General features: G+C 44.6%; 1 protein-coding gene across 3 annotated transcripts in view; it reads left to right on the top strand.

Annotated features, from left to right (window-relative positions):
* fbrs (fibrosin) overlaps positions 1-18,506 on the top strand; it is a 32,422-nt gene extending 13,916 nt beyond the window's left edge. The window contains exons 8-18 of one of the 3 annotated variants that reach the window (XM_084323897.1): positions 1,029-1,318; positions 1,439-1,483; positions 2,258-2,356; positions 5,704-5,787; positions 6,817-6,855; positions 8,003-8,074; positions 11,138-11,282; positions 11,688-11,768; positions 12,476-12,559; positions 13,138-13,348; positions 15,169-18,506. In XM_084323897.1, the coding sequence (XP_084180023.1) occupies positions 1,029-1,318; positions 1,439-1,483; positions 2,258-2,356; positions 5,704-5,787; positions 6,817-6,855; positions 8,003-8,074; positions 11,138-11,282; positions 11,688-11,768; positions 12,476-12,559; positions 13,138-13,348; positions 15,169-16,915 (2,897 nt within the window). In that variant the 3' untranslated portion in view covers positions 16,916-18,506. The remainder of the gene's footprint in view (positions 1-1,028; positions 1,319-1,438; positions 1,484-2,257; positions 2,357-5,703; positions 5,788-6,816; positions 6,856-8,002; positions 8,075-11,137; positions 11,283-11,687; positions 11,769-12,475; positions 12,560-13,137; positions 13,349-15,168) is intronic. The other 2 variants (XM_084323898.1, XM_084323899.1) reach the window with 2 other exon arrangements.
* Positions 18,507-20,656: the final 2,150 nt, after the last annotated feature.

Raw genomic sequence — 20,656 nt, forward strand, 5'->3', positions numbered from 1 at the left:
GGCTAAATGTACTTTTCCTGAATGGAACAGCCAAGTCACCTGATACAACAGTTCTGGTGAACCTGCTGCTGGGAATGAAAAAATCGGAAAGTGGGGCTAGGCCATGGAGGATTTTGAAGACCAGACTGGCATTGGTTAGTTGTCCCAGCTCAAGAGGGCATACCTGTCCAGGATATTGCAGTGGTGGTGACGGATAGTTTCTGGTCCAGAACCTTCAGAGCCTGTTTGTTTGCAGATTGAATGGGTGCTAGAGTTGACCTCCATGCTAAATTTCAGCCTCCTAGGACGAAACCTGTGGCCGCTAGAGTGAAATATTTGTGGACTGACCGACCGTGCGACCAGCCAACCAACAGAGTGACCTATAGATATATACAAGTAGGCTGAATCAGCATGGTTGACACAAACAAAGCCATCAGCTGTAGTCTTTTTTTTTTGATCCACTTTTTCTCCCATTTTTCAATTTTTCTCCCATCCCAATTTCGTATCATCCAATTCAACCCTCCCCTGTCACGAACGCTGTTTCTTGCCTCCCACAAGCCGGCTGCAATGTGGACTAAGTCATACATAGCACAAGTCCCCTCCGGTACTTGAGGTAACAGCAGTCGCATCTTTTCACCTGCGCAGCTCGATCTCTCAGTGTCGAGGAGTAACGCGTGGGAGGCTCACGCTGCCCCCGACACTTCCTGATTCTACTGCGCAGGCGCACCAACCGACTTGTAGGAGTCGCTTGTTCACAACGTTCGATCCCCACCCTTCAGTTTTCCCTCCCCGTAATACGGCCAATGTGTATTACTGCGGACGACCAGCTAAACTGAAAACAATGTGGAGAGCTGGATTTGAACATGCGAATCCTAGCGTCTCCACACTGGTGGCGAGTGCCTTGCCCACTACACCACCTAGCCGCCCTTGCCATCAGCTGTAGTCTAATACCTTTTTGAATATTCGAATAACCGCACCAATCCCGCTTGAAGGCTGTATCCACATTGTTAATGTTTATCCCCTCTCCACGCCCCCTCCTTGTGCTACAGATCAGGCTTTGCTGCGTCTGAACTCCGACTTCCTCCTGGCCTCGCAAGAGGGTCGGCGCAGCGTCCCGGGAGCCGAGAGCAACGGCGGTGGTGGTCCGGGGCGTTCGACTCCCAGTGGCCCCTCGGCATCGAGCTCCACGCCGAGCTCTTCGGGCAGGACGTCCCAGAACCAGCCCAGTGTCCAGCCCCTGGCCTTCCAGTTCCATCAGCACAATCACCAGCACCAGCACACACACACGCACCAACACTTCACTCCCTTCCTGCATCCCACAGCCTCGGCGCCGCCACTGGTAAGATTCCCCACTAGTATCATCCCACAGATCTCCTGTAGCACTGGAAATTCCGGTGTGGCTGAAATCTGGTTAGTGTGCAGCTTGTAAATCCCCACATCCACCTCTCTTGTCTTACAGTTTGACAAGTATGCAGGCAAGATGGATGGTCTGTACCGACACACTGTGAGTACCGTCTTATCTTATTCTGATTTACAGATAACAACACACAGATGGGTAGTGTCTGGATCCCATTGCCCGCAAGGACATTTCCAAATGTACTTTTAATTTACTTTGGGAGAATGGTTTGGGTCAGGGTGCGGGATGGGTTCATAAATAACTTTTTTAGGTGAATATTATGATGAGTTATGGCTTTTTCAGCTTGGCCAACATGTGACGACACCCCCTTCCAGATCACGGCCAACGTACTTCTGGGCGATGGGATCTAGACACTACCTCACACACTGTCAGCTGTTAAGAGACTACAGTGACGGCTGTGAATGCACTACTGACGACACGCTAGACTTTCAGTCTAGAGATACTAGCTGATGGCCTCTGTGAAAGACTGGTGGGGGGAGGGGGATTGTGGGAGTAGCTTTGAGCGGGACATCGCTAACCAGGATCCTAACCAGCCATTAACATGTACACATAGATTCAGACTGTAGGCTACAATCTTTTTGTCCTGATTCAAAGAATGGTGCTTCAGGTTTTTTTGCAGTCTTAAGCAGCGCTCGCTCATAAAGATAACAAGTAGGGTCACGAGATGTTTGTATGGATGAAAACGGCAAGAAAAATTAAATAAAGTAACATGATTGTGTTGCCTTGGCTGGATTAGTCACACAATCCTGAATCAGATCATAATATGTTATTGAATTTCCAACATTGCCAAATGAATTGAAATGATATTTTGGGTAAAGTCTGAGTTTTACACCACTAGTAACCAGTGTCTCTCTTGTGCAGTTCTTCCCACAGTACCCTCCTCCCTCAGCCCCAGGTATCCAGCCTGTGATTCCTCCCAATGGGCCTTTCAGTTCTCTGCAAGGAGCCTTCCAGCCAAAGGTGAGAAGAGCTCTTGTTTGACCATAGGGAGGTGTAGTCTGACGTCACTTTAGTTTCCTGTATAGGGATTTATCATTGGGAAAATGTATTATCGGCTATTGTAATAATTCTGCCTCATGAACATTGGCAAGCTTTCCATTTTTGCACAAAATGAGTTCCCTTCTAACACTAACATTAACTCATTCAACGCCAGTCACGAGTATAGTCGGGTTAACTAGCCAACCGTTCAGCGCCAATCACGAGTATAGTCAGGTTTTAATCGTTATTTCTTTTATTAGCTATATCCATTCATTTTCATCCATCCAGCCTGATGTTATCATTGGGAATGGGTCTGAGCTTGCAAAAGGGCAAATACCGCCGCCTATGCCTTCCAGCAGGTATTGCACTCTATTAGAAATGGTGTAGTTTCTTTTCAGGGCCGATCTGAGCCATGCGGGCGGGGTTTAAATACTCAGACGAGGCAGGCCTTTACAACGATGGCATGGTACACTAACCCCGCCCGCCCGTTCATGTGTAACGCTCGGTAATGTGGGATGGACCTCCACGAGCAGTATTTGGAATGGCGATCAGATAATTGGATTATTTCTTTTGCATTACATCAGATACTAGGTAAGGACTCTATATATAAAATCTTGCGTTGATCTGATATTTCTTTCTATCCTGATCGCGGCTGTCTGTGTGTGTGTGTGTGTGGCTGTGTGCCGTTGAGTGGGAGGAGGTGGCGGGGGAGCGCCCGCGCTCCAGGGCCCTTTTCATTCTTGCATGAGGAAGGATAATAACGATAATCTAGTGTTGATTTCAGGATGATTAGATAATCAGGCGAAAAATGACAACGTGTTTAGTGTATTCCACTAAAGGGCTATTATCGCGTCTTTTCCTGGGATTACTAAGAATCACAAACTATACTCGTATTCAAAACGGTATCAAATGGAAATGTACCGATGAAAAAAACAATCTGTTTTGTACATGTTGACTGGAAGCAACTCACTGACAGTCGACGGGTGTATTAGACCCATAGCTATAATAAAATATATATTTTAAGCACTCGCAAGTGAACAAAGCGCCCCATTGACTTACAGCGCTGGCGTAATAGCGCCCTCTGGTTGTAGTGCATAGTGTAACCCGACACTTCCTCAAACAGGGTTTGACAGGCAGAGAATGAGAGACAGAGAGAGAGAGAGGGACGGCGGGAGGGACTGCAGAAGTGTGTGTAAATGTGTGTGCGCCATCTCCCCCTCGTCGGGGACACACGCACTCACAAACTTGACTGTGTGTGTATCGGGGACGTAGGCATAGTGTAACCCAAAATTCAGAGCAGCGCAGTATCCTAATGACTTGTATATGACCGGCGATAAGGTGTTTTGCAAATTCTCGCAAAACACGTGTGAAGATCACTCTCCAAAAGCCATGTCAGGAACACAGGAAAACACTGTGCTTCAAAACAGAGTAGGGTATATCTGCAGTGCCACAGCCCCATACACACCAGCTCTCTAACGATGATCCCTGGTGATAGATGCAGCTAGAGGGCGAGGCTAATCACTGACACTATTGTGATGAAATGGCTATGTAACGTTGCAGTACATAAAGTACACAGGACTAGAAATTATAGCTTCTTGCTAAATCTATTTGTTTAATGCAAATGATTGTCAGTACACACTGTCCTTTATAAACTAAACTAAAGGTGCCTAAATTATGCATTACTATATTTCATCACAATGGAATAGATATATTGAAATGTGTATTTTTATTTTGTCACAATATTATTTGAAAAATATTGTGTAAAATCGAACTGTATTTCTGAGTTGCAGCACTTAAAAACATTAAATGGACTATATCTTACTATATCTATATCTTATTAAATTGAGATTATACAGTCAAACCTGATAAAAGGCAGTTAGTGAACATGTTACTAAGAACATAATGCTTTAGACTTTAAAGCATAAAGTTTAGAGTGTGGCTGTGCCAAATACAGATATTTATCATTTATTATATAATTTGTGTTATAGCATCGTGGGTTAATTTGAGTATCTTAACATGATGTTCAGATATTGTGATGTATATTGCAACCACTCCGCCAGAGTTCGCCAAAGTGCTGCATAGAGAATCCATACAACGATGTCAATGCCACCAGAGCCATTATATTACCAGAGTTATGTTGGATAGTATGGATGCCATGTTGTGGCCACCTTATCATAGTGAGTCATAAAGCCACTGACACTCTAGAACTCCTTTCTGAAACCTTGCTGTCCAAACTCTGGTAATAAAATAGCTAGCTCTGACTGCCACAATGTAGTCACCAGGGTCTAAATCAGAGCTATTTATTACCAGTTTGGACAGCAAGGTTTTAAAAAGACTTTGTGTGTCTGTGACTTATGACATCACTATGGTGACCAGAACATGGCATTCATACTATCCAACCTGGCCCAACTCTGGTCTAAATCTTGTCAAGTTGAAACCGTCTAAAGAAAATCAACGTTATATAACTTGACACTGTAAACATTGTAAATTAAGCCATGTTTACTTCCTGTTGTTTGCTAGGATCAATAGCTGACAGAAAATAAACATGGGTCCAAGCTGTTCCCTAGCAACACAATTCTAGTGGAAGCAGTGCACCACTGCATGGCTTCTTATAATGCGAGGTGCTCTTCGAGATTATTGGCAAGCGACTAAAAACAATGAGGCCAAACCGTCTGAAAACATACATAAGCCTTTTCTGTTACATGTCTTGCTAATACTACTAATTTTTCAGCCACTGAAAAAGCCTGGTCTGTTGTTGAATGTGCTGTTTGTAGGTTGATTTCTTTCCACCCAAACAGTTACTGTATTGTTGGCGTATAGGTTGTGGCTTGTGGCTGACTCGTCCGTAAAGGACCACTTTGTCGATTTTCAACCTCAATCTTATGGTTCTGTTGTGAGCAGTACATGTGATAACCAGACGAGCAACTTACCCACGTGTTCTGCGTCTCGAGAGCTCTGCTGCATCAGCCCCCCCCAAGAAACAGCTGACTCTATTTCCTCCACTATTTTCAACTGTAGAAGAGATAGTTGAGGAAATAGTGTCTTCAGTTCACTGGAGGTCTGCACTCTAAAAAGTTTCTCTTGATGCCAATGTGGCCTAGCACGTGAAACACGGGACGTTTTTTTTTTTTCTTGTATTTTTTTTGTATTTTTTAAACAAACACATAAACAAACATGACAACACGGGACGTTTTATGTCCAGATTATCACGTCATCCTCACAACAGAACGTTAGGAATTCCGGGTAAAAGAAATCTGCTAAATGGTCCTTTATTCTATTGTAGGCGTGTAGGTTTGTGGCTGATTTCTTTTTTGTGCTGTGTTTGACAGCCTCTTGTTCCTCAGGGAACTGGTCCGGAGATTACTGCTCGACATGGGGTTGTGCCTCATCACTTGCAGCCCAAAGACCCCAGGGTAAGCACCGGAATGTTCACATGTGACATGTTCAGGCGATTAGGATCATCACTAGGGACGGGCATTTTGAGTAATCTAGTAGTCGAGTACTCTTTTTTTTCTTTTTTTAACGCCTCAAAAACGAGTACATGAGTACTTGGAAAAATAGAATTAACATTCTGACAGGTGTGTCAACTTGAAATTGTATTGAGCTTCATTTGGTGAGCAATAACTGGGCTGGGATTCCATACACATTTTATTTAGAATGCCTTCATTGACACACATTTTTGCCATAAGCCAAGTAACATTATTAGGCTACTTAAAACAATCAAACTATTTTTCACATTGATTTGTTCCCGTTTTCAGTGTTAATAAAAACGAGTACTCGATTGCTCATTCCCATCCTTAATTGAACCCTTGAGAAGAAGAGTCGTATAACTCCATTTTAAAATGTTTTGGAAGCCCATGTATTTGCAGTTAAAATAAATTCAAATCACTTGGGAGTGTGAATGGGATACATCACCCGAAAGCACTCAACCTCTTTAACTAAGAATGAACATAACACTCTAACGCACCATCTCTAGATAATATAGCACTCAACCTCTACTGTCTTTTAACTAAGAATGAACACAACACTTTAACGCACCATCTCTAGATAATATAGCACTCAACCTCTACTGTCTTTTAACTAAGAATGAACACAACACTCTAACGCACCATCTCTAGATAATACAGTACTCAACCTCTACTGTCTTTTAACTAAGAATGAACACAACACTCCCTAACGCACCATCTCTAGATAATAGCGTTGAAAAGCATTGTCCCTCTGAGAAACTTAAAAGTGGAGTTGCATGGTTCTTCAGTCTGAGGTGCTCAGTTGTTACTGTGGATGTCTTGTCCTCCCCTCGCCGTGTGGCGATGCGTCGGATGTGGGTCGGCATGCCGGCGTCGGCTTGACGTGTTGAAAATGCAGAGTGCAAAAGTGTTCCTGATAAAGAGTGAAACGTGTTGATGATTTAAAAGTGGTTTACGATTCTGTTCTCTTTGTAGCTAACTGATCCGTTTGGGACATCGTTGAAAGTCAGTAATGTAAGCAACAACAAGACACTTTTGAATCCCTTTTTGGCTCCTTTAGCCCTTCAGCCTACGATACTTATACTACTACTCACTGCTTCACTCACTCTTATTAACCTCACTCTTAATCACAACCGGTACTGGTCTAAGCCACGCCCCTTGCACACCCAAGTTAGATCTATCAGACCTAGAATGTATCAAAGTGTATGTTTATATGCATGCTTTCCCACTATCTACCTTCTCTTGCATACCTACTTCTGTGTTTTTTCCTGTGACCTCCTTTTTATATCCCTGGACATTTACTGACCACGCCAGTAAGTAACCTTATCGCCGTCTGCAAACCCCCAAATATCATCACGGAGAGAGGGGGGAAGAAAAACTGATAAATTTGTGTAAAACTGGAAATGCATCTGACTCGTAAAGGTCTTAAAATGCAGATGCCGTTGGGGGCGACTGGGTAGTGTAGAGCAAAAAGCACCCGTTTACTACTGCAGAGACCCGGGCTTCAATTCCCGGTTAGCAGTACCTCCCGTTTGGTCGGATGTTCCCATGAACACAATTGGCAGTGTTCACGGGTGGGAAGTCGGTGGGGGTATGAGTCCTGGTCGTTGCATTAGCGACTCCTACTGGTCGGTCAGGGCGCTTGTTCAGTGGGGAGGGGATCTGGTGGAGGTGGAGTTAACCTCTTCTCAGTGAAACTCCTCGCTGTCTGGTGAAAAGAAGTGGCTGGTGACTCCACATGTATCGGAGGAGGCATGGGGTCGTCCACACCCTCCCCAGACCAACAGTAGGGGCAGAGCAACAACCAGGACTGTAACACAGGGGATTGGCATAATGCTGCATTTGTTTATGGTCGGAGGTGTGTTCTATCTACAAAGCCGGAAAAACAAATGCTCACGCTAAACTTTTTAGGAAATTTGTTCTTAAATTTTTTCTTGCATGAACTACAACTCACAAACAAACAAACAACAGTTTACAACTGGGGATTGAGAAATCAGACCCGAGTTTGCTACTAGGAACTCTGAGTTGATGTGCCGTTTTATTCCATTTTTCCTAGTAGGACGTCAGAATTTCCAACCTCCGAGTTATAATCAAATGCAGCATAACAATGCAAATACTTACAGAGTGACATGGTAAACATTGTGAGTTCTTTCTTGTACAGAAACCAGGAAAATGGTGTATTATGCATGTAACCGTGGCCTGGATGATTTTTAGCCATCAGAAGAAAGTGAAGGTGGGTACTCCAAAATCATTTTAAATATGGAGTTTTTAACCCATTCAATTGTGTGTTGTTTTTGGAATGTTCCCTCTGAATTCTATTGTAATCATTCTAAAACTATACATCAGACCGGCACATCCGGGTACTTTGGCTTCTTTCACGATTACGCCTACTTTTGATCGTAAACGCAGACGGCATTCCTAAAAAGTCACTATTTGGCATGTATGAATACTGTGCAGGACGCTTCCATTGTTTGAAACGTTTGTTTTGTTAGTGCATCAAGTTAAGCCAAGCAATTGCTTTCCAACACTGGCCACCATTGACTTTGCACAATGCATTTGATCAGGCTTCAGGCACGTCTCTTCAGTCTTGCCCTGCTATGGTATTTACTATTTCTGGGACTTGATAGTCTTAGGTATGATTTATATCTGTTTGTTTTGTCCTAAAGTTGTATATTACTCCCAAAGTTATTTTCCCCAAAAGAGGCACAGCGATCATGTATAGCTTCCAGTGACATCGCATAATCATTAGAATTCTAATCTCTTAATGGTTAGGTCAAGTAAATATAATTAAGGAATGATAACGAAACTCGCCCAGCAAAGTGCTGACTGTTAGGGAGATGTCCTGGTTTCTTAAACTATGGGTAGGGAGGGACCCAAAATTCATAGGCCACCTTTGGGTGGGTCCCCACATCACGACAGTAGTAATATGTTTCAATGAGCCTGGGTCCCACAACAAGAAAATAAATCTAATTTCAGTCCCAGTTATTTACTTATTTAAGATGTATAATGTAGTCCTCAGAGCTAAGATATGGATATACATATATATAGATGCTGGAATGGCAGTAAACTAGTTCATTAAAGATGTCAAAACCGGGTAACAACGGCACAGCACCCTCTTACCATAATGCCAACCTGAGACTTTGGATGTCACACTCTAGTACACAGGTGGCCAACCAGTCAGAGACTAAGAGCCACAATACCGGTAATTACTGTGGTACCACAAAGAGCCACACCATATACCAGCGTTTCTCAACCTTTTTTTCAGTCACGGCACCCTTCCTGTGTTTATAGGTCTCACCCTCTGGCCTCTGAAGTTGCTAATGTCTTTTTTATTTGGGCCTCACAGGGTTAAAAGTACCCTGTGAGACTCATGGTTGCAAAATTACAAAATCACTTTTAGCCATTTTAAAAAAAAAAAAAAAAAAAAAAAAAAAGTCTGTAAATGTTTATTTAAAAAATGTTAAGCACATGTATAGTCAATTGGTCCTGTTGTTCAGCCTCACAATGCTATTGGATAGTAAATGTGTTTATATGTCTCACCCTCTGGCCTCTGAAGTTGCTAATGTCTTTTTAATTTGGGCCTCACAGGGTTAACCTCTTAAGCCCGAGATATACAGTAAAAGTGTATATTTTCAGCATTACGTTTGTTTACCAATGATTTTAACTGTTATTAGTGAAATATAAGATTATAGAAATCTCAGGGCATTGAGTCGGAAACCGGCGCATATTGACAGGAGGAAGTGGAGCAGCCAAAAGTGAGTGTAGTCTTTTGAAGGAAGAGACTCGGGGCTTTCAAATTTCGAAAAACTACCCTACCCAGCTCACGCCAGCCCCTGTCAATCATCTGACTTCTGGATTAACTTTTTTATTTCCCCTAATGTTTGGGATTATCTCCCACAAACCTGAACGTTATTGCCATAAATCAGAACGCAGTTAGTTTATCTACCTTTCTGTGAACGTCTAGCAAAACACTGTTGCAATATGATGAAAAATGGTGGAGAAATCTACATTATAAAAAAGATGGCAGAATTCAGTACTGTATCTACAAAACCTTCTGTTTAATCAACTTCCCTTTATTCATTTGCTTCTGTTTAATCAACTTCCCTTTATTCATTTGCTTAGATTTTTCAGGTCTGGTAAATTTTAGCATGGTGTTATTCACAGTAAATAGAATTGATATTCTCCTTTGGTTCATTACAATTTACTCAAGCCTAGTAACAGACACAATATTTCTGACACTGGGAATACATTCCCTGAGATCCATAGATGTCCCTAGATTCAGATACCAAGAACATGCAAATGGACCATTTAAAAAAAAAATCTGTAAATGTTTATTCTACGTCCTTATGGAATGAGTGACATAAAAAAATATAATAATAAAAAATATATATATACATTTTCTTTATGGATGGAAGAGCCACACATTGACGGGCAAAGACCCACATGCGGCTCGCGAGCCACGGGTTGGCCAACCCTGCTCCAGTACACTGCTAGTAGATGACATGCTTGTCATGTTTAAAACAATCTCTGAATACCTCTACAAATATATTGGAGTTGTGGCACAGCGTTCACAAAACAACCTTGAAATGTCACGAACAGCTTGGGTTTCCAGGCGCTGTGTGTGTGTTGTGGTTTGCTACCATGGCGCACCATCGGAGAAGCCTCAAGGCACCATTTGTACCCAAATCTCCTGCGCTCTGCGCTGTGGGAATTCGTTCCTACTATTTTTCTAGGAAAGTGCTAAAGTTAACATCAGGGGAAAATGCACGCTGTGACACCCTGTTCTTTTTGCACAGTAGTAAAGGATGTTTTTAATTACCAGAGCACTGCACCTGATGTTTCCACTAAGTTATCTTCAGGGATGCTCCGTGCGTGTTCCGCAAGAGTGCTCAATTAATGTCACAGCAAGAGTGGAGCATGGGTCTCTTTTTCTTTCTCCTTTGATATGTTGACATGTTAAGTTATTGACCTCTGCCCAATGAGGGATATTTCAACATTTTGAATTGTAGTTGGTTATTGTTCTTCTCCAGACACTTGGAGGAAAGGGTTTCTACATTTGTCCCTCGTTTCCATAAAACTGCTCATTAACGGGCACAGGTAACTTCTAGCTGTGCCCCAAGGTTTCAACGTGGAATGCTAAAAATGCCATTTTAGGTAAACTGAAGGAAAGTATAGAAACATGTTCCTCCAGTGTGCCAACTAACCAACAAAAATGATATACTGTGTATATATACATATATAAAGAAAAGGTTTTTCTTCCTTTAATCTCTTTATTAATTGGCCATCTCTCTCTCAGCTGATGCAGGCTGATCCTCACAAGCTGGACTTCCGTAGTGATCTGCTGGCTCGTCTTCCTGGAGCCGGGGGCCTGGGGCCCCTGGGCGGAGGCCTGCCCCCTACTCACGACCTGACCAGACCTGCCAGTCTATTCACAGCCGCTGGTGTGTAGCTCAACCAAAACGCTTTTTATTTGCTGGCGTCGTTTTTTTTGGTTTAGAAATTGGACATGAATTAATATGCGTGTCAGATGACAAAATACATGGTGTTCTAGCTTTTCTTTGTATATATACAGTATTTATTTTGTTTATATATATATATAGTATATTACATATACACACACACAACTCCTCCATTAATTTCTAATGAGGATGCCTGTTTTCCTGCTTCTATATCAATTATCTTCTACTTTTTGGTGTTGCCCCTGATCGTGTCCCTGAGCTTCATTCATGCCTGCTGTGGCTTTTCCATCTGATTCACAGCATGAAGACGTCCCTGTTTGTCAGAGTGTGCAAGAGTAGCTTGATCCTCTATTATTTCCCATGACATTATCTCTCTCTTCCCTGCAGGTGGAGTCAATCCGTCCTCCGCTCCCTTCATCCCTCCATCAACGCCTCACTCCTCGTTCCTCCCTCCAGCGGCACACTTGGGTACGAGACTTAACATCATGTGTGCATTGACCATGTTCACACGGTGGCCATTTTGCTCTTGTGTGGTGCTCAGGTTGGGATTCCTTTCCACCCTGTTCCCACTTACGGGTCCCACCCGTGTGAATATGATCAATGTCACTTTTGATTCCCCGGCCAATGCTTTTATTTAGAACTCTGTTATTATCTGAGGGCCACGTGAAGCCTGAAGGAGTCATGATCTGTTAAAGAAATGGATCGTCTTGCTTACACAAAATTATAAAAGAAATATATATATAATATATCTTGCTTTGTCTCAACAAGCAGCGCTAGCAGCTGTGCGCTTCCATGCAGCTCCATTGTAAATCAGAGTACATTGCTTGTGGGACACTACATTATTTTCACTTGTAAATTAGAACACTGCATTGGTAAAGCAGCTTGTTCCTCGCTCTTGCATAGCATGTAGGTCAGTTGCGTGGGGGCCTACCTTCATGGCATCAGGTGTACTTATCAACAACTATGAATCAAGACACTCAGGGTTAGTTTATTTTTTTAACCGCAGGAGATCAAATGAATCATCGGCCTGGTAATGATTTTGTTCAAGCTCAACTTTTGAGTGAAGGTTGCAGCAGCCCCTAATGTGCAGCGTGTGAATTGCAACGCTGCAAAGCTTGTAGCAAGTACAAGCATTTCTTAATGTCTTGGCTTATTATGTTTCCACGTTGATCCAGATCCTTATGGTCGCTCGCCCCCCTTCACCCCGCTGGGAGCCCTGGGCTCCAGTGCCTTTGGAGGTCTCGGCAGCCCAACACTGGGTGAGTTCCGTACACTCTGCCTCTAAATATTGAAACACAAGAGATCGACTAGTCGCATTTATTGATTGAAAACTTTATTAACAGATTGCAGAATAGGTACAATACAGTACGGCTCAATACACACAACTGCTAAGAGGATGCAGACCAGAAAAATACGTTCGTCTTGTTTACATCAGGGTCCCCCATTTTCAATTCATCAAGACATTTATGACACGCAAGACATACAAATATACAGTACTGTGTAAGAAAAAGAGATAATAAAAAAATATATACATCAAACTGTACATTGGCGGTGGTTGGGTGGGGATTTGGACATTTACCGGGGCGTGCAGGAGGGTAGAGATTCACATTCCTTTACTGCTGTGGGAAGGGCGTATAATTGCGAAACGTGTTTAGTCCCTTGTTTGAGCCGAATCTGGGTTGAACATGATTTGTTCTTTGCATAGCGTGGAACTCTTGTTTTCAGCCACAAAGAAAGTATTTTCTTTGTTTGTGGAGTTGTTGGGGAACTATGGTGGTCTTCTGGGATAGTCATCACATATAAAGATTTCACTGTTTTTTGTTCTTTTTGTACACAGGCGGCTCCGTGTTCGGCCACAAGGACTCCCCTGCCGGTGTGGTTGGAGGCTTACCCAACCCAAATCACCATGACCCATGGAACCGTCTGCACGGGGCCCCCCCTGGGTTCTCTGCCGGCCCCAGCTGGGCCAAAGACAAGCGGGACGAGAGGGATAGAGGCAAAGACTCAGAGAGGAGAGACATCCCTCACATCAAGGACGAGAAGGACAGGTTTGACACTGTCTCATTCACTCTTCATACTATTCGTCATATCAAATTTCAAATCAAATTTATTTGTAAGGCCCGACAACACACGTTAATGTCCCCATGGGCCGGACACGTCTTCTTTAAACAAGTCAAGAAGAAACATAACAATAAGTCGAGAACAAAACAAGAACACCATAAGGTCCAACAAATTTAAAATAAATGCAAACGCCGCCATATTGGTCAAGTCTGATACGGATGTGGTAGTGCCCGTTCACTTCAATGTTAAAACCTGGCTATAGAAACACCACTTCAAGAACCGAAATACAGTCAAAACAACACATCGGAATTACAAGCTCATGGTTACCTGACTTGTTTTTCACTGCCATAGTTTTTGTGTTTTGAAACGCATGGCATTGAATTACCGTAATTTTCGGACTATAAGGCGCACCTGAATATAAGCCGCAGAAGCTAAATTGAATGATGTGTACATATATAAGCCGCACTGGACTAAAAGCCGCAGGTGTTTTAATGTTTAATTACCATATGTAAGGGTTCGTGCACAGAGGGGATTGTCGGGAAAGAGATGGCTGTTTGAGGAATCTCCCATTTATTAACATTTTTGTTTAAACAGTAACGTTAGCTAGGTACTAACGTTAGCTCACGGAACGATAGCTAGTTAGCCAACGCTAGCCAGCACCTGCGAAAACAAATGCCAAACTGATGATATCAGACGTTGATATCAGGAGCTATCAGTAGCTAGCCAGCTAGATAACGTTAGACAATGCCTCATGTATTAGCTAGATAACGTTAGAGAATGCCTCATGTATTAAACTAAAGTGAATAGTTGACTGAGTCATTTTGTTTAAACAGTAACGTTAGCTAGGTAGCTAACATTAGCTGACGGAACAACAATAGCTAGTTAGCCAACGCTAGCCAGCACCTGCGAAAACGAATGCCAAACTGATGATATCGGACGTTGATATCAGGAGCTATCAGTAGCTAGCCAGCTAGATAACATTAGACAATGCCTCATGTATTAAACTAAAGTGAATAGTTGACTGGGCCATTTTGTTTAATGCTTCAGTTATGTTGAAAGAGGAGCTCTGAGCTGCTCATGCACTCGACTCTTGCCGTAAGGGTTTGTTGACATGGGTCTGTGAGGAGGAGGGGCAAGGCGTGCACTGCTGCAGCAGCTGTGGGCCTGTGAGAAGAGCGAGTGAGAGTTAAAGGTGGTGGACTGTAACCTGTAAAATCCATAGATTTAGGAGGTCCCGTAGTGGCCGTTAACTGTAAAAATCCATAGATTAGCCGCACCGCTACATAAGCCGCAGGGTCGAAAAATGGGGAAAAAAGGCGCGGCTTATAGTCCGAAAATTACGGTAGTCATTAGCTCATTGAAATGCGTTAGTAGCGAGCTACGGAAATAAAGATGGCGGCGAAGTGAATATGGTGAATTGTAGTGTTTTGAACTTGTCATATTAATGTCTATTTAAGTAGGGCTCCTAGTTGAACATTCAGTTGGTTTGGTCTTAGTCGACTTAAGACTTGTTTTTATGAGTTATTTACCTCAGAAATTATAAGCACATCGCTATTGAGCACTAGATTTAAAGAGGCCTTTCTGTGTGGTTGTATGTGGAAAACACAATTTTACTGATTAGTTCATTAACCCAACTAATCGATTAGTTGACAAAATCCTGAGTCGAACCAAGAGTTTCTTTAGTCGAGGACAGCCATACTATTGACCATCGTTTTTACTGTAATGCTCACGTGACCTACTGCTTTTGCTGGAATGACTGTCATTCCCAAGATGGCTACAGGTAACATACTTTTAATCTATATTGCAGAGACAACATGCTGTATGGCCGGCAACCTGTGCGAATGTCCCCTGTTGCCCCTGCCTTCAAGGCCCGCAGCAGCACTCCAAACTCCCACATCAATGGTCACAGCGGTGGCCTGGGGGGGAGCGGCGGGCCTATGGAGGATCTGACACGCAGCCTAAGCAGGGACAGAGACCGCGAGCGAGACAGAGACGGAGACAAGAGGCCGCCGATGACGTCAAGAGGGCCTCCTCTTGGATCTTCGGCTTTAGTGGCGGACAGAGACAGGCCGCGATCTTCCTCTTCCTCCGTGCTCACCACCCCCCCACCCTCCATTCCCTCAGCCCCGTCCCCCTTGGACATGTACCCCCGCCAGCAGCCCCCTGCGGCACACAGCCACCACGGCGAACCCTCTCACTCATCCCAAAGAGACGGCGGCCTCCCTGCTTCCTCCTCGGCCACCGTCACCTCTCTGTCTCAGGGCAAGAAGCCCGACCGGACCACAACCCCTGTGTCCAAACCCCCGCTGCTCCTCCCGCCGGTCAAAGTCAAAGAGGAGCGTAAAGAGGAGCCGGAACATATCCCCATCACCCTGCAGGCTCCCCCAAACCACAGCCACAGCTTTGACCGCCCCAACAGTCGCCCACACAGCCGCCACCACCACCCCAGCTCTGGAACTCCTTCCTCCTCCTCTCTGTCACTAACTCCCACTCCCGGTGTTCCCCTTCCACCCCCAACGCCTCACTCTCACCCTCACTCTCACCCTCACTCTCACCCTCACCCTCACTCTCACCCCCACCCTCACTCTCACCCTCACGCTCACCCTCACCCTCACGCTCACCCTCACGCTCACCCTCACGCTCACCCTCAGTCTCACCCTCAGTCTCACCATCACCTCTCCCTGCTGGAGCGTTCGAGGGCCATCGAGGATTATTTGAGGAGCACTACGGGGGTCGGAGGGCTGGTGGTGGGTCCGGGCGGAGATCGCTTCCCCCATGGCCAGGGGCCGTCCCAGGCCCCACACAGCTTCACCTGGGACCCCTGGCGGGAGCTGGCGGCCCAGCAGCAGCAGCAGCAGCAGCGTAGGGAGGCCATGGCTCTGCGGTCGGACCCCCATCTGGCGCTGCGCTCTGACCCGCACCTGGCCCGGCTTCTCCAGCACCAACACGCCCAGCGCTTCCTGGAGGCCGAGAGGGCGGCGGCTGTGGCGGCGGCAGCAGCAGCGGCCACGCCTCACCACCCACAGACCTCTACCTCGTCAGCCTCCAACGCCGCTGTCCGCCAGGAGTTCGGCCTGATGGCCCATCACTTCGAACGCCCCCCCCAGCTGGGACCCCCCGGGGGTGGACTTATGGATGAGGAGCAACGCGCCCAGATCCTGAGGGAAGACTTCGAGAGGGCGCGCTACTTCGGGATGCACCAGCACCTCTCGGCCGGCGCCCACCTGGCCAGCCCCTCTCACGTCGCCACCGCGGCCCACCTGGAGCAGCTTCACCCTGGCCTGCTCTCCCACCAGCTCCCCCCGGGAGCCTCCGCTTCCCAGCACCACCCGGGCCTCTACGCCCGCCTGGGACCGCTGCACCCGCACCACGTGTCCAACGGCATCCTGGCCAAGAACCCTGCCGGCTTGGTGGGCGCTCTGTCTGCGGGAGGGCCCCCTCCGCTCATCCCGTCAGTGACCAGCAGGTCGTCCACGCCTCCCCGGGGGTCCAGACTCACGGGGCCAGGCGAGCTGGCTCTGTACGGGGCCCACAAAGACGGGGAATCCAGATAGTATAGGGACAACACTGGAGGAGATGAAGGGAAACGTCAGGATCACTGTGCTGCTGCTCTCAACCTGCCCCCCCTCCCCTCACAAACTACTACAACCCAGCCCACCCAGGCACACAACCAAATGTGGTTACAGACCCCACAAAGAGGGTGATCGTGATCAGCTGGGGGACAACAGTAGGGAGGGAAATGCGAGACTCGCCAGCGTGACTCAGAATATTATCCCCAAATGGTTCTATCAGTGCAATTTTAAGGTACATGGTTTCTGTGCATCCTTGTGTATTTTCTTTTTATTTTATGATGACTGTTGGTTATTATTACAGTATATGGTTATGGTAGCTGTATGAAGAGGCAGGGGAACGTTTTTATTTTTTTTCCTTTCCCCCCCCCAGGTGAATTATGATCCATGCTTTTAAGCAAGCCTTTTTTCCGTTTGGATTGGAGAGGAATTCCACAGGGATGTGCACTTTCAGAACACATTAAGGGTTCATCATTTCCTTGTTTTTTAACTCATGGGATAATATGAAGCCCCCCTCTGCATAAATCAAACCTGATTCCCTGTCGTGGATGAGGCTTAAAGAAATACAGTGGTAAAGGGGTTTTCTGTATCCCCCCTGTGTCCTTTTTATCATTGTGAAGAGGGTAGATAACTGATGAAACGTATGAACTAACGAAGAACAGTGAGCATCTTCTTCTGTACCTCAGTTCTCTGCTTCACCCCCCCCAAAAAAAGTCAACCCTGAACCCTCAACTTCACCACTTTTGTGATATGAGATTCTCCACCTTCTTTTAAAAAGAAAAAATTAAGAAAAAAAAGGAATCGATTGAATGGCGATATGAACTGTGCTTCATTGTGTCTGTGGGACACAATATTTTAGAACTTACTATAACTGTTTCCCATTCTCCTCTCTGACTCAATATATGAGCAGGACCAGATTATAGTAGTATAGTGAAATTGCCTTTGTAATTATTATTATTATTATTATTATTATTATTATTATTATTATTATTATTATTATTATTATTATTATTATTAACAACATTAATTATCTTCTATAATAATAAATATATTCACTGTTATGTTATGTCATTGTTTCAGGTATCAACCAATACTCTCTCTCTCTCTCCCCTGGTAGGAATAAGTTGTTAAAAAAAATCATGCAAAAAGACAAAGCAAAAAGGCTCTCGCTTCACAGAGAACAAAGCGTTTGTGAGCTTTAAAAAGCCGCAAACCATTACAACCTCTGGCCTCTTCAAGGATCTGATCTGATGAATTTGGTCAAATGTGCTGAGAGGTTTGCGTGTGTGGTGTTGTTGGTTGTGTGTTACATCACATTTTTGGGGACTATGGGAGTCTTGTTGTGTGTGTGGAACTGCAGAGATGTTTCATAGACAAAGATAAGTTAAAGACACGGAGCAGTGGGACGTCTGCCGAAGAACTGAAAAATACAAGGACTTGTGTCAAAAGGACAACCGGACAGTGGGTGTACTGAGAGGAGGAAAAGACATTGGGTCGATTATTTTAATATGACCATTTTATACCTTTCAAACCCCCTCCCCTAGAGACCACAAAGATTAATTATTAAATGAATTGTTGGTTACTCAATTGTGTGAGTCTTTATTTTGTTTGCCGTTTCTCAATGCCTATTATGTAATAATCACACATTTGATTATTAGCCCTCTGTAGAATGAATTCTCCATACATATTGTAGGTTGTGAAATGCGATGCAATCTATAGATTAATAAATCGAATTGTATTTGTTTTCTAAAACATTGAAGATGGCCTGTGTTTTGACCAGGCGTTTCCTTGGGGTCGTTCTGACTGAAATGTTGGGGTTAAAACAACTTTCAAACTAAATATGGGGTCACCTGCCAAAGGGATTCGAGACCCCCATTTAACATTAGGCTTGTATTAATTTGTGGTGAGAAGAGGGTGGATCAGTCCTCTTTATATCCCTTAAATCACCCAGTCTATCTAAAACTGTCCTGATTCACCCATCTTCATCTATTAAACTATTTTTAAGTGTGGCCTAGGCTATGATCATCACCACCATCATATAAACATGTATTTCCCTCCTATCTGTCTTACTTGTGATCCAAGGAGCCATCATGCAACATGAAGATGCACTATTGTTTCCACCAAGACGAGGATTGCTATAGTGAGACGAGGTGAGAGTTCTCTAAGCAAATAGTGATAGACTGACTGATGATGGGATAAACCCACGACATGTAACTGTCGGTGCGTGGGGAATCGATGGGAAGGAAAATAAAATATCCGCCGCTGATTAAATAACTGCTTGGAAAAAATAATGAAAATCCCTTGCCATTTAAATGTAATGAATAGACCAGTGCTAAAGTGATTTTAGACTGCGGAAATGCATGTAAATATACAATATTATCCTAAAAATTCAAGTGGCGCGCTGGACAACGTCTCGCGAGATCACACTTTCTTCTGCACTTTGTCAGCAGCGGTCCTCCACCATTTCGCTGCGTAAAGTCTCCTCCCCGCAACCCCTACATTCTGCGCCGAACCCGCTCTCTCCCGGTCCGTATATTAACTTCTTCCTACGGACCTACTTGTACCTCGTTGGATACCGAGAGACAGATTGGATTAATAGCATCACGGATTGAGTACGATTTTATGCGGATGACGACTCCTTCAATAATAATTTAGTAAAAGAAAATTGGACGGGAATTTCAGGTAGGTGGGAACTTAAGATGGCGGCCTTGCAAGGGGGGGGGGGCATGGAGGAAGTATGGGGGGGCATTAGGGGGGCTTTACTGGAGAGGGACTGGAACAGACAGCATTCTGTACCAGTTGTTTCACAATAAGACTATTTTAAAGTTAGTCTTATTCCAAATCATAGCGACAAAACACCAAACGATAGCACAACAACATTGGGAGGGTTTTATTTGAAATAGTGAAGAACACAAACCACTGTAATAATAAGTATCTGCTCGTCACTGCTTAAGAGGCACCTGTAGGGTGTCTGGACCCCCCCCTACATTCCCCTTGTAATCATTGCAAAATTTAGTATGGAACTTTGTGAGGGGGAAATGGTTATTTAATAATTTTAGTGATGAAGCAATAATTCATATTCAGTGACATTATATAATTTTAATGGGGGGGAATGTGGTTTGAGAATTTGACCCCGCGTAATGACGTCACGAGTGATTGTTCCCCTCGGCGGTGCATGGAGGAGAGCACGGGTTAGAATAATGCGACTTGTCCCGGTGTTCTCGTCGCCTTGTAAAGTAACTTATCAACCGTGGAGCCTCGACGCTCCTCCAGAAACACCATCATTACATAACTGCGGGTGGGATGGGGCGCGTGCGCACCCAGTGAATGCACCTAGTACCAACTCTTGTAGCTTTAATGTTTAATCTGTCCAGTGGTGCCAGCAGCCGAGCAGCGTATCTACAGTAGTATTGTACAAGCAGCTCATTAAACCAGACGTTCTGTTTACGTTAAGGCTACTAACTTAACATAGCGAAGATGATTTCCAGTTTCTTGTGTCATTTTCACATCGGCACAAGACGTCTCTTTCAGTTTCACAATCAAGATTCGCATTGCTACTACTAAAATAAAACGAATTGTTTGGCTGCTCAGCGTTATGCAGAAGTTTGTGCCACAATAATGAATCACATTTCCAGTGATAGTGAGTGGATGAATGACCGCAGGGCCGCGCGCTGCTCGCCGGCTTGTAGCTCAGAAGCGCGTGTTGCTGCAGAATATTCTAAAGTC

Source organism: Notolepis coatsorum (genome assembly GCF_963971535.1).
Source record: "Notolepis coatsorum genome assembly, chromosome: 10".
Taxonomy (NCBI): Eukaryota; Metazoa; Chordata; class Actinopteri; order Aulopiformes; family Paralepididae; genus Notolepis; species Notolepis coatsorum.